The following is a 13,457-nucleotide window of genomic DNA, read 5'->3' on the forward strand; positions in this document are numbered from 1 at the left end:
CATTTAGACACTTGTACTATTGTTCTGTGTTAAAGCACTGACATCCTGGACGCTTCGGGCCTTCGGGCTAGGCGGAGGTCGGCCTTTGGCCTTCACATTAAGACACTTGTACTATTGCTCTGTGCTAAAGCGATGACATTTTGCTAAAGCTCGGCCTTCGACCTTCGCACTTAGACAATTTGTACTATTGTTCTGTGTGTGTAGTTGAATACGGTATCCTAAAAACAGGCAAACAACCTCTGTAAAATGTAACGATGCGAGCGGTACGGCTACCATCAGTTTGGCCTTGACATAAACGCTACCGTGGGCGTGAACGTAATTTACTTTCTATGCATCTCGCTCGTACTGACATATTAGTGCAAAAGAGATATACCTATAGGAAGTAAATTACGTTCACGATATCGTTTCTGTCAATGCCAAACTGATGGTAGCCGTACGGAACACTAAATGCCTCGAGCTATCTCGGACTTGGCCAAATTATTATATAACTAAGGCAGACTCTGCCTGTGACCATGAACGTAACGTCACGTTCGAAACGTCAGGCCATAAATAAACGTAAGCTTTACGCGATTAAGTTCCGTGTTAGTTATAAAAGTATGAGACATAGAAAAGTTAAATTATAATAGTGCTTATCAAATTGACTATTTATTGTCGCATTGTATTATTAAGTCCCATAATTAAAAGTCAGATAATAAAGTACAACCATTGTTTATGTTTAGTAGATTACTATCATTCAAAAGTTTCTTTTAAATTAAACTATAGATTCTCGTCCAGTTTCTAATACGCCACCGCCGGCTAAAGTAGTCAGTCTTTATTTAATTATTTATATGTATTTACATTATTTATATTATTTAGATTATTTATATGTAAAATGTAAATATGGTACTCATTATAGCAGTGGTAGTTCTATTGATCCTAGTGTACTGCTATGGAACCCGGTCCTTCAGTTATTGGTCTAATCGAGGAATTAAGCACGACCCGCCCATTCCGTATCTTGGCACGGCCAAGCGACAGCTCTTTTTTCAAACCAGTCACTTTGAGATCTTTGACGAGATGTACTGGAAATACCCGCAGGAAAGATACGTTGGATATTACTATGCGACCACTCCGCTTATCATCCTGAGAGACCCAGAATTAGTTAAGCGATTTTTAGCAACAGATTTTAACTATTTCTACTCCAGATCAGTTTTTCCCCTACATGGTGTACCAGAACCGTTAATGAATAACCTATTTGCTTGCGACGGAAATTTGTGGAGGTTTCTGCGGCAGAAGATGACACACGCGTTTTCATCTGCAAAATTAAAAGCCATGTATCCTCTGATTATTTCTAGAACCGAAAAATTACAGCAAATTGCGGCCGAGGCTGCGTCGAGAGGTACAGAAGTAGACGTACTAGAACTCATGGCACGTTATACCACTGACTTTATTGGAGCTTGCGGGTTCGGTCTCGACACAGAAGCTCTTAACGACGAAAACTCGATGTTTAGACGTGTTGGACATCGCATATTCCATACGACCACACGTGATGCCATTGTGATGTTTTGTAAAATAATGATGCCCGCTTTATTTAAGAGTTTACATTACTTCTCCGAGTTTATAGAGAAAAATATGTTTGAACTTATAAAAAGTATAATGGCTCAGAGGGAGCATAAGCCATCGGGCAGAAACGATTTCATTGATTTACTTCTTGAAGCGAAAGCAAAAGGGGCGGAATATTCTTCATACGAGACAAATCTCAGTGAAAGTCCATGTCTTGAGGAGCTAGAATTGACTGAGGAGCTGATGGCTGCGCAAGTATTCGTCTTCTTTAGCGCCGGGTTTGAGACGTCATCGAATTCGTCCAGCTATATGCTACACGAGTTAGCCTATCATCCTGAATACCAGAAGAAGTGTCAAGAGGAAATTGATGAGGTGCTCGCGCGATATGAAAACAAATTGTGTTATGACGCTATCAAGGAAATGAAGTATCTGGCTATGTGTTACAGGTGAATATACAGGGTGGAAAGATAAGTCGGGCCCTGGAGGGAAACTACCTTAAATCCTTAAGCTGGCTCATTTTACTTAAAGGAGACATTCCTTTATTTTTAAAAAGAAACAAAACTGCATTCAAAGATTTTTTCTTTTTTTCTTCAATTTTGCTTGTATAAAAAAATCTTGAGTACTAAATATTACATTTTATAGATATTTTGTACGACAGACGAGTGTAAGACCTAATGTTTCTTGGAGAAATATTATCATTAACATTAACTGTATCGACTAGTACAATAAAATTGCAGGTTTTTATTTTTTGGATTTTTTAGTCGGTTCGAGTCCCGGGCGAGGCAAGCGAGTTTTAGAAAATCTTTGAATGCAGTATTGTTTCTTTTTAAAAATAAAGGAATGTCTCCTTTAAGTAAAATGAGCCAGCTTAAGGATTTAAGGTAGTTTCCCTCCAGGGCCCGACTTATCTTTCCACACTGTATATTTAGATTATTTAACTCACACATAATATTTTTGATTGAAATCCTAAAGATATCATGTGTGTTATAAAGTGAAGTTTACTTATTTTTATTTCGATGCTGACGCTATAAGCTTAACCATAATAGTAGGCCTGTAGGAATATTGTTAGTTAAACTTTAAAGAATTTCATGTCTGTTAAGTAGGTATTAATATTAACATTGTTCAAGTTAATTAATATACGGTTTGATGTTTACGCCATCTACTATGTAATCACAATAATTTTCAAGTCCTAATTTTGCATGTGAACCATTGAACTTATCAATCTTATGTATTAAAACTCATTACTTCGAATAGATGGCGTTACGGGTCCTAAAAATCATCAAGCATACTTGTTTACTTCAATAAATAGTCTTGCACTACCTATCTGCATGAACGCTGCATTTTTAATTCTCCCACACCTCTCATCGACCGGTACAAAAGTGGTCCTTACCGAACGGATATAAGAACTATATTAGTGTGACATCGAAATTAACCTCAAATGTTGTTTACGTTTTTACAAATTTAAATGGATTTAAGAAGAAATTAAAGTGAAAAAACTGTATAATAAGTGATAAATAGACTTGATAAGTGTATACAAACGTTGGTGTGTGTATATCTTCATTATGGAGGACTATATAAAGGAACAAGAAAACGTGTACGCGTTGTTGACGAAAACTATTTCAAATTATAAGAAATCGCCGAAACAAAGATTAACTAGTGGTTATGTACAGTTACGGATGGAAATATTGACCGAATATTGGAATCAGTTTCACAACAATCATATGGAAATGTTAAAATTGGTACCTAAACAAGATCGCGGACAGTATGAATATTTCACAAAAGATTATTTTATGGAAGTCGAAGAACAATACATCGAAATACGGTCAAATATGATGGACTTGTTATTGAAGTTAAATTCACGAAGCGGAGAAAGTACATCGAGTTCACATAACCCTCCAACTGCCACTAGTGTGAGTGATGAAGTCCGGTTGCCGAAAATTAATATTCCACAGTACTCGGGCAGTTATCACGAATGGACTTCGTTTCACGATATGTACACATCGCTAATACACAATAAAACCACACTCAATAAAGTGCAAAAAATGCATTATTTAAAAAGTAGTTTATCAGGTGAGGCGGAACAATTACTTAAGCACATACCTGTCAGCGAGAGTAATTACGACATGGCATGGAATATTTTATTAAAAAGATACAACAACAAACGAATTATTGTAAACACTATTTTGGCACGATTAGTGAATCAACGAAAATTAGGTACGGGAACATCGAAAGGGTTACGAGAGTTGTTAGACACCACAAGTGAATGTATGAATAAATTGAAAAATCAAGATATACAAGTTGATACATGGGATACACTGGTAATTCATTTAATTGTGAATAAATTAGACTCCGAATCACACAAAGAATGGGAACTCGAGCTCGGGTCCCTAGAGATTAGTGAATTACCAACACTAAACATGTTAAACAAGTTCCTGGAAAACAGATTTCGTGTTTTGGAAATGATACAAGCTCCGTCGCCGAGTGCACCTGTCAACAAAAGAAGTTTTCATGTAAATAAAAGCGAACAGAAATGCATTTTTTGTAACCAAGACCACCTATTATACACTTGTAAGGAGTTTACGAAATTGGCAGCAGATCAGAGAGTGGAATATGTGCAAGGCTGGCGGCTTTGTTTTAATTGCCTAGTACCGGGGCATTCAGTCAAGTTCTGCAAACATCGATCTTCTTGCCGCCGATGTGGGAGAAAACACCACTCTCTGCTACACAGCACGGGGAGCCCGCAGTCTCAGACCTCTGCGCCGGTTCCGGAGGCATCAGCGCAGCTTTTAGAGGAAAAAGAAGATACAAAGGAAGAAAAAGAAGATAAAAATAAAAAGAATATTATATCTCACCTCACTACGGGGAGTCACGCGCGACTGATGCCAACTGCATTAGTGCAAGTATACGCGGAGAACGGAGAAAAACACTTGATGAGAGCGCTGTTGGACCCATGCTCACAGGAGTCTTTTATAACTGAGGCCGCCGCACAAAAGCTTCGTTTACGACGTACCTCAGTCAGTGGGCATGTCACGGGAGTTGAGAAAATGAAGACTACGCTCAAGTATGTAACAGAAATAGAGTTCTCATCAAGAATCGAGCTTAAGATGAAGATGAAGGCAACTACTTACGTTGTGCGTCACATCACCGACATTATGCCGGAGAATGAAGTCAAGATGGAAAACTGGAAACATGTAGAGAAGTTGTGCCTCGCAGATCCAACATGTCACACTCCAGGTCATATCGACTTGCTTTTAGGAGTCGAAGTTTGGAGCGAAGTTATTAAACCTGGAGTGATCAAGGGCCCCTCAGGAACACCTATAGCACAAGATAGTCACCTGGGGTGGATAGTTTGCGGAAATGTGAGGACAGAGCACACTGCCACAAAAAACATCGTCAGCATGCATCTTAATGTTGATCTTAACAACATGCTGAAGAAGTTCTGGGAGTTAGAAACCATAGAAGAAGAAAGTAATACACTAACCTCAGACGAAAAGAAGGCAGAAGACATTTATGAGAAGACACACAAAAGAAAAGAAGATGGTCGTTACGTGGTCAGGTTGCCATTTAGAGAAGAACCACCTGTGCTACCACGTGACTCACGAGAGATAGCAGTGAAGAGATGGATGTCGCTAGAAAGAAGATTAGATAAAAATCCAAAATTGAAACAAGATTACAACGACGTCTTACAAGAGTACATAGATCTGCAACACATGAAGAAAGTAGATGATGAAGAAAGAGCCGAGAATTGCGTGTACCTACCACATCATGCTGTTGTAAGAGACGACAAACAAACCACAAGAGTTAGAGTCGTATTTCATGCGTCATGTGCTGGAACTAATGGGGTCACCTTAAACGATGCATTGCTCGTAGGTCCTATTCTGCAGGAAGATTTACGCGATATACTGCTGAGATGGAGAACGCACAAAATCGCATATGTCGCAGATAGCATTAAAATGTATCGGCAGATTGAAATTAATGACACAGATACAAATTATCAAAGAATTGTTTGGAGAAGTGATGCTCAAAAACCGATAGAAGACTACAAGCTACTTACCGTTACCTTCGGGACCTCTTGCGCTCCCTACTTGGCTATCAAAACCTTACGTCAAGTTGCGATAGATGAGGGTCAAGAGTATCCTGAAGCACAGCGTATAATACTAGAGGATTTCTACATGGACGACGTTTTGTCGGGGCATGAAACAGAAGATGAAGCTAAAAGAAATCAGAAAGAAATCACAGCAATTCTCAAAAGGGGTGGGTTTGAACTTCAAAAGTGGAGTTCAAATAGTGAAGAATTCATGCAAGAGATTGAACCTGTAAAACGATCACCAAAGGCCCAAAGAGAAGTAGATGGAAGAGACAGTATTAAGACTTTGGGTATAATTTGGAACACTAAAGAAGATAAATTACAAATAACGAATAATTTGAAAGACTTACCTGAACAACCTGTCACGAAGAGGAATGTTTTAGCAGATATAGCTTCATTATTTGATCCGATGGGTTGGCTAGCGCCTGCGGTAGTCATCGCTAAAACAATCATGCAAAAATTATGGCAGTTAGGTGTTGGTTGGGATGAAGAACTCGCAGATGACGTGAAGGAAGAGTGGTTGAAGTTTAGAAAAGAGATTCCTGCATTGACAGAAGTAAAGATAAATCGCTGGATACATACCAATGCAGACAGAAGCTCGATGGAGATTCATGGATTCGCGGACGCCTCGATGAGCGCTTACGCAGCAGTAATATACGTCCGAATTATCGACACAGACGGGCAAGTACAAGTATCGCTACTCACGGCTAAAACGAAAACAGCGCCTTTGAAGCAAATATCCATGCCAAGATTGGAGATGTGCGCTGCTGTTCTGCTGGGTAGACTTCTGAAACATGTTGTAAGCATATTAAAAGTTGACAAACATCAAGTATTTGCCTGGTCTGATTCACAAGTTGTACTGTCATGGATAAAAGGCGACCCAGGTCGATGGACTCCTTTTGTAAAAAATCGAGTTACTGAAATTAAGAAAATGAATGAGATAAACGGGTGGTATTATGTCAATACTAAACACAATCCAGCAGACCCAGCCTCACGAGGAGTTATGCCAAACAAGCTCTTGACAAATACACTCTGGTGGAATGGACCGGCGTTTCTCAAGGAGCCAGCCATAGAACTGCCGGGAACCGAAGTACCTGAAACAGATTTAGAATGCAAAAAAGTTATAAAAACATTAGTTACTACCACTAAAGAAAATGAAGAGGAATTAATACTTACCTTGATCGCTAAATACTCGTCGCTCGGGAAACTGGTGAGAATAATCGCATACTGTCGTAGATGGATGCTGCACCTGAAAAGAAAGAGAGAAAATAAAGATCACTTACCAACTAACCTGACGACTGAAGAGAGAGATGAAGCACTTACTATTTGCTTAAGACGATTCCAGGAAATCGAATTTCAAGAAGAAATTGATGATATAAAGAGTAAGAGACAGCTGAAAAGAAAAAGTCGATTGTTGTCACTCGCCCCCTTTTTAGATCCAAAGGGTGTGTTGAGAGTAGGCGGCCGACTACGCCATGCTGATTTAGAAACCCAACAGAAGCACCCCATTATAATCACGAAGGACAATGCTCTGTTACCTCTTCTTCTAGCAGAAGCACACAGCAGCACTCTTCATGGCGGTCCGCAATTGATGGTGATGTATCTTCGATCCAAATACTGGCTAATCAACATGACTAATAGAATAAAGAAATATGTACGCAACTGCATCGTGTGTATCCGTCAGAGAGGAGAAACCGGCAGTCAGCTCATGGGAGATCTACCTGCTATAAGAGTAAAGCCCGCAAAGCCTTTTTTGATGAGCGGAGTAGATTTTGCGGGACCTATAAACGTGCGTATGAGCAAAGGCCGTGGGGCAAAATCCACCAAGGCGTACATATCTCTCTTTGTCTGCATGGTGACCAGAGCATTCCACATCGAACTTGTGAGTAGTTTAAGCACAGATGCATTTCTAGCAGCTTTAAGACGATTCGTAGCTAGACGAGGACGATGCGCAGAGATGTGGAGCGACCATGGCACAAATTTCATAGGAGCCAAGAAAGACTTGATAGCCATGTGGCGCCAAGGTCAAGCAAGAATCCCAGACGAGTTTGCAGCGCAGTTGGACAATATGAGGATTAAATGGAAGTATATTCCTCCTGCAGCTCCAAACTTTGGTGGTATATGGGAGGCCGGCGTGAAGTCTATCAAATATCATATGAAAAGAGTCATAGGAAATTCAACCCTCACCTTTGAAGAAATGACGACGCTACTTGCCCAGATTGAAGGTTGTCTGAACTCTCGGCCTTTATATCCTCTCAATGATGATCCAGACTCCTTACAGTCGTTAACCCCAGGTCATTTTTTGACCACTGAACAGATTGTTAGTATCCCTGATGAGGACTATACAGACTTTAAGATTCACCAACTATCTAGATGGCAACTAACGCAAAAGATGTTGCAAGATTTCTGGAGACAGTGGCAGAAGGAGTTTTTAACCCGTCTTCAGCAACGTCCTAAGTGGAACCGCGTAACCAAAGATCTTGACATAGGCGACTTGGTACTGGTCAAAGACCAACGACTCCCGCCTGGAAGCTGGCCGATGGGTCGTATTATAGGAAAACATCCAGGCCCTGATGGCTTAACTCGGACTTACGATATACGGACAATTTCTGGTGTTTTACAAAGATCTATTACTAAATTATGTGTTTTGCCTTGTGTAAAGGACTCCGTCCTTTCCGGGGGAGTATGTTCAAGTTAATTAATATACGGTTTGATGTTTACGCCATCTACTATGTAATCACAATAATTTTCAAGTCCTAATTTTGCATGTGAACCATTGAACTTATCAATCTTATGTATTAAAACTCATTACTTCGAATAGATGGCGTTACGGGTCCTAAAAATCATCAAGCATACTTGTTTACTTCAATAAATAGTCTTGCACTACCTATCTGCATGAACGCTGCATTTTTAATTCTCCCACACCTCTCATCGACCGGTACAAACATTAATATATAATAGGTATGTAAGTAATATATAAGTGTGTACAGTAAGTATGTATGTAGGTATTAAATTTAATATTAATATTAGGTATTAATATTCACTTTATTTATCTTTCTTCTTAGGCTAGGTCATTTATAATATGAATATAAAAGTAAAATATTAATATTAGGAGTTTAATGTGCTTCATAGAAACATACACACTGCTTACTTGGTTAGTAAGGCCGCTGATTTTTTATAATATTATTCACTAACAAAGTTTCTCAGGTACAGGTAGTGCATATTTGTTTGCCATCGTATTTTCACGGAAACGCACGAACGTTTTATGTTATTTCGTTTGTCTCAGTACAAAAAGTACTGAGACTGACGGAAGTAGCATGACAAATACGAACGTTTCCGAGAAAATAGGATGGAGAACAATTATGTACTACATCTGTAACACGATTTAGCGTACTCGTAACAAATATGTAGTATATTAGCTTTTTTTTACTCGGTGTAAGTAACTCAATTTTACTAAATTTTCATGTGTACCAATCTGTTTTAGCGAAACGCTCCGCGTTTTTCCGGCAGCTGGTTTCTTAATGCGCAAATGTCAAAAACCTTATATCATCCCGGGCACGCACATTAAGCTGGATCCTGGAGTCAAGGTGGTGGTTCCGGTCAAATCCTTTCACAAGGATCCTCTGTACTGGGAGGACCCTGAACAATTTCGTCCGGACAGATTTCACCCGGATAATATGGGTAAAATCAATAAAAATATATATTTGCCGTACGGAGATGGACCAAGGAAATGCATAGGTGAGTGTTTAGTACAAAGTGCACTGCTTATGCATTTCTTATGACTGTTTATAGTTAAAATATTAAAGGTGCATTAACCCTTATTGATAAGAGCAAAAATATTAGTATTAACTTCGACTACCAATTCGCATACCGCCTTTATCTTGATGACAAATACATCAAGGTATTCAAGGTCATTATGATTAATACATTTACTAAAATACAATGTTTTTTCGGGTAATAATATACATTTATCACTTTTGTAGGTACAATTATTCGATGAATCACATGTACTTACAGCGAGATAATGGAAATAGTTCTAGTAGCGTACGAGTATGCGACTTAAAAACTCAATCCCACGCAAAGGGATAAGACCAGTGTACCAATCCCACGCAAATACCCCTTTTGCCCTGGAGTTCTTCAAATTGTTCAAGTTGACCACGATGACGTCAATCTGTTAGCTGTCAAAATTTCAATTTGAATGTTCTAGGTTCAGTAATAAATTCTTTAATTATTCACCGATTGTTAATCTTATCGTGCGTGGTATAGTGTGTAGTATTGTCTATTGTTAAGTAAAACCGCACGTGCTACTTACCCGCAAAAAAGGGTCTTAATTATTCTATTTGGCACCTGAGCGTGGGTTAGTCCAACGCTCAAAAAAACAGTGTAGTTGCGCTCTCCGATAACGCGCCTTTGTTACGCATCTCGATGACACATTTTAGACTGGTTCTGTAGCGTTCGACTCGCCGGCACTCAGTAACCGAAGTACGTATTTTTATGCAGGTGGTTGTGGCACGTGGCACGAGCGGTTTTACTTGACAATAGACAATAGGATTAGCCGTCGAGCTCTATTTGAAAGCTACACACTATACGTATTAATTAATACGTCGTCATTAGCAAAATCACTTCTGCCACACAAGGGAAAGCCATAAAAAAAACCGGTCAAGTGCGAGTCGGACTCGCTCACCGAGGGTTCCGTACTTTTTAGTATTTGTTGTTATAGCGGCAACAGAAATACATCATCTGTGAAAATTTCAACTGTCTAGCTATCACGGATCGTGACAGATGGACGGACGGACGGATGGGCGGACGGACAGCGGACTCTTTGTAATAGGGTCCCGTTTTACCCTTTGGGTACGGAACCCTAAAAAGTTCGTTAATAAAGAGGTTCTTTTTTAAACTACCCTAGTAGTTTAAAAAAGTTGGTCTAATTGTACCTCTAATTGAATACCTGGTTTTTTTGTGATTCGCAGGCGAGCGTCTCGGAATCATGCAGTCTCTGGCCGGCCTGGCGGCGCTGCTCAGCGAGTTCTCCGTGGCAGCAGGAAAGAGCACCGTGCGTCACCCACCCCTCGATCCATACGTGTTCCTTGTGCAAAGCGTGCTCGGCGGCATGCCGCTTATGCTGGTCCCTAGGAAGAAGAACGTGTGATTTAAAAAACCCATACTTAATTGCTAGGCTGTCAGTAAATAAAAATGGTTGACTCACGTGTCATGTTAAATAAATGCGAAGTAACATGCCTTATCATTACTTATATAGGAGCTTAGTACAATTTGTATAACTATAAAGTACCTACATATTGTAAACTTTTTCTAAAAAGCACAAATGTCTAATCTATTTTAAGAGCCCATCAACGTGCACACTAGCGCCACTGTTAAATAATCGTTATTATTTAAATTTAACGAAAGATATTTCAAAAAGGGGGCCGCTACGTACTGTATTTTGTATTTAATTACCTTTTGAATATATCAAACTTGTTTTTATGTTTCTGGATTCGTCGATCTATGAAATCAAAACAAAAACGGCCGTTTTAACTTTGGACGCATGAATACGATAGTGGCACTTTTTTTTTAAATATCTTCGTAAATTTAAATAATCACGATTATTTAGCAGTGTGCACGTTGATGGGCTCTTAACTAACACCTAAAATATAATTGGTAGATGTTTGCAATAATCGATATTAAATTTTCGTGAGACATATTTTAAATTGTTTATACGACAACGGTTTCACTCACTTGAATTTTTAGTCGCTATTGGCGACATGTTTCGGGCCCGTCGGGGGTCCTTCCTCAGGCTCGAGTAAAAATTCAAGTGAGTGAAACCGTTGTCGTATAAACAATTTGGTAGATGTTTGTTTATAAACAATCTAAGTATTGCAGCATTTCTGGCTTCGGCGCAGACTGTATCTTAATTGACTCCAATAATAACATAACGTACTTAAGTAATAAGTATAATTAATTCTTCCACTCTATTACAGTGAGTGGTAATGAAAGGGGCCGTGTCAACAAATATGAAGCTATCTTGGGGGGAATTTGGCAGACGTGATGCCGCAGAATACCTGTAACTAGATCCTGCGCGCCATGAAGTACCTATAATTAATAATTAGCATATAATTAAGCTTAGAAACAAATGAAAAGTGGAAAAATTCACTGTCTTGGATGGGACTTGAACCCACGACCACTGGATCGCTAGTCCAGTGCCTGCCATCTAAGCTACCAAGACCGTACCTACCTACTACAGCGAATATTTCCATCAAATATGAGGCTTTGGGAGGCTCTACCGACATCTACAGTAACCGTACTTTAATTTGTTTACATACACTAATACACTAATTAATCATGCAATTAGTTAAAAACTGAGGACAGCTTAAACTATGAGACTAATAAAAAGCAATTACATAATTTAGCGACTTAAATCCTGTATCTGTAAGTATCGACATGCTGCCATCCCTACGCTCACCGTTTATTGCCTCAGTTGTCAGTTTGTTTTGCGGGTAGTTTAGCAAATGGAAGGCGTGCTTAAATGCTCCATCCAGTGGTAGTGATCAGCTCGAAACACCATATATTATGTCAACACAGCGGTTCCTTTCTCATCGCGCTCTCAATTCTATAAATACGTCAGCGCGTAACGTCCTTATTCGAGACATCATTACCTACATTTGTTTAGGATTCTATGAACACGGAAAATCGGTAAATATTAACTAATTTAACTAATTATGGAAATCTAGTGACCCATAAATATAATATTCTTTATTGTACCAATAAGTAAAATGCTACTAACAAAGACATTAAAAAGCAAATATAACTAGGTAGGTAATATACAACAATAAGCGGTCTTATGGCTAAAAACGATCTTTTTCAGATAACCTTAGTTAGTATAAAGTTTAACGATTTATTTAATATATTTGCACAAAAGAAAAACCTTAAAGTACAAAAGGCGGCCTTAATACCATAAGGCATTCTCTACCACCTTAAGGCTAAGCAGAGATTGATTGTACCTACTATGAGTAAAATTTACAAATTTAGTCGATTTACTTTGTATCTGTGTACCCTCTGTGTACTCTTTGTAATATACCTAGAATAATAATTATAATTTACATATTTTTAACAAGTTGTTTTTTACTTTCCATTAATGTTTTTTTAATAATATTTATAACTTGCGACTCGCCCCGGCTTCGTACGGGCAAACCCTTTAGGGCCGATTTAGACGATGCGAGAACTCGCATGCGAGTTTCATTAAGGGGCCCACTGATTAACAGTCTGCCGGGCGGTATCGGCCTGTCAGTTAGAACAAAATTTTGACAGTTACGAACAACTGACAGGCCGATACCGTCCGGCGGACTGTTAATCAGTGGGCCCCTTTAGGGCCGATTTAGACGATGCGAGAACTCGCATGCGAGTTTCATTAAGGGGCCCACTGATTAACAGTCTGCCGGACGGTATCGGCCTGTCAGTTAGAACAAAATTTGACAGTTCCGAACAACTGACAGGCCGATACCGTCCGTCCAGTGGGTCCTTTTACATTGCGGTTTTTGATCGGTCGGTTTGCTTTGGACGTAACCCACAGTCCGCAATGTAACTACAATCGCATGCGAGTTCGCGCGCCGTCTAAATCAGCCCTAACAAATTATACAGTACCTAAACCTTCCTCAAGAATCCCTAATCCGCGAACATACAGAGCGGCTACCGCGAAAACCGAAATTCGCAAATTGCGGGGATCTTTCTCTTTTACTCCAACGAAGGCGTAATTAGAATGACAGAGAAAATTTCCCGCAATTCTCGAACTTCGATTTTCGCGGTTTATAGCCCACACTCGGCGGGGGACTTTATTTTA

At 39.4% G+C, this 13,457-nt stretch overlaps 1 protein-coding gene and 1 non-coding gene across 2 annotated transcripts; one reads left to right on the forward strand and one right to left on the reverse strand.

Annotated features, from left to right (window-relative positions):
• On the forward strand, positions 1-12,734 carry LOC134670759 (cytochrome P450 6B2-like). Its single transcript, XM_063528574.1, has 3 exons — positions 1-1,985; positions 9,111-9,364; positions 10,597-12,734. Exons 1-3 carry the CDS (start codon positions 880-882, stop codon positions 10,773-10,775), a joined length of 1,539 nt encoding a protein of 512 aa, XP_063384644.1. The 5' UTR covers positions 1-879; the 3' UTR covers positions 10,776-12,734.
• On the reverse strand, positions 11,775-11,846 carry Trnaa-agc (transfer RNA alanine (anticodon AGC)). The gene has a single exon. It is a non-coding gene; the product is annotated as a tRNA-Ala (tRNA).
• Positions 12,735-13,457: the final 723 nt, after the last annotated feature.

The sequence above is a fragment of the Cydia fagiglandana genome, chromosome 14 (assembly GCF_963556715.1).
Source record: "Cydia fagiglandana chromosome 14, ilCydFagi1.1, whole genome shotgun sequence".
Taxonomy (NCBI): Eukaryota; Metazoa; Arthropoda; class Insecta; order Lepidoptera; family Tortricidae; genus Cydia; species Cydia fagiglandana.

Bases quoted from the DNA above. Each gene is read 5' to 3' on its own strand.
- LOC134670759 (XM_063528574.1), top strand. From the start codon at position 880: ATGGTACTCATTATAGCAGTGGTAGTTCTATTGATCCTAGTGTACTGC. The intron at 1,986-9,110 runs GTGAATATACAG...AATCTGTTTTAG, and splicing joins TATCTGGCTATGTGTTACAG to CGAAACGCTCCGCGTTTTTC. The intron at 9,365-10,596 runs GTGAGTGTTTAG...TGTGATTCGCAG, and splicing joins TGGACCAAGGAAATGCATAG to GCGAGCGTCTCGGAATCATG.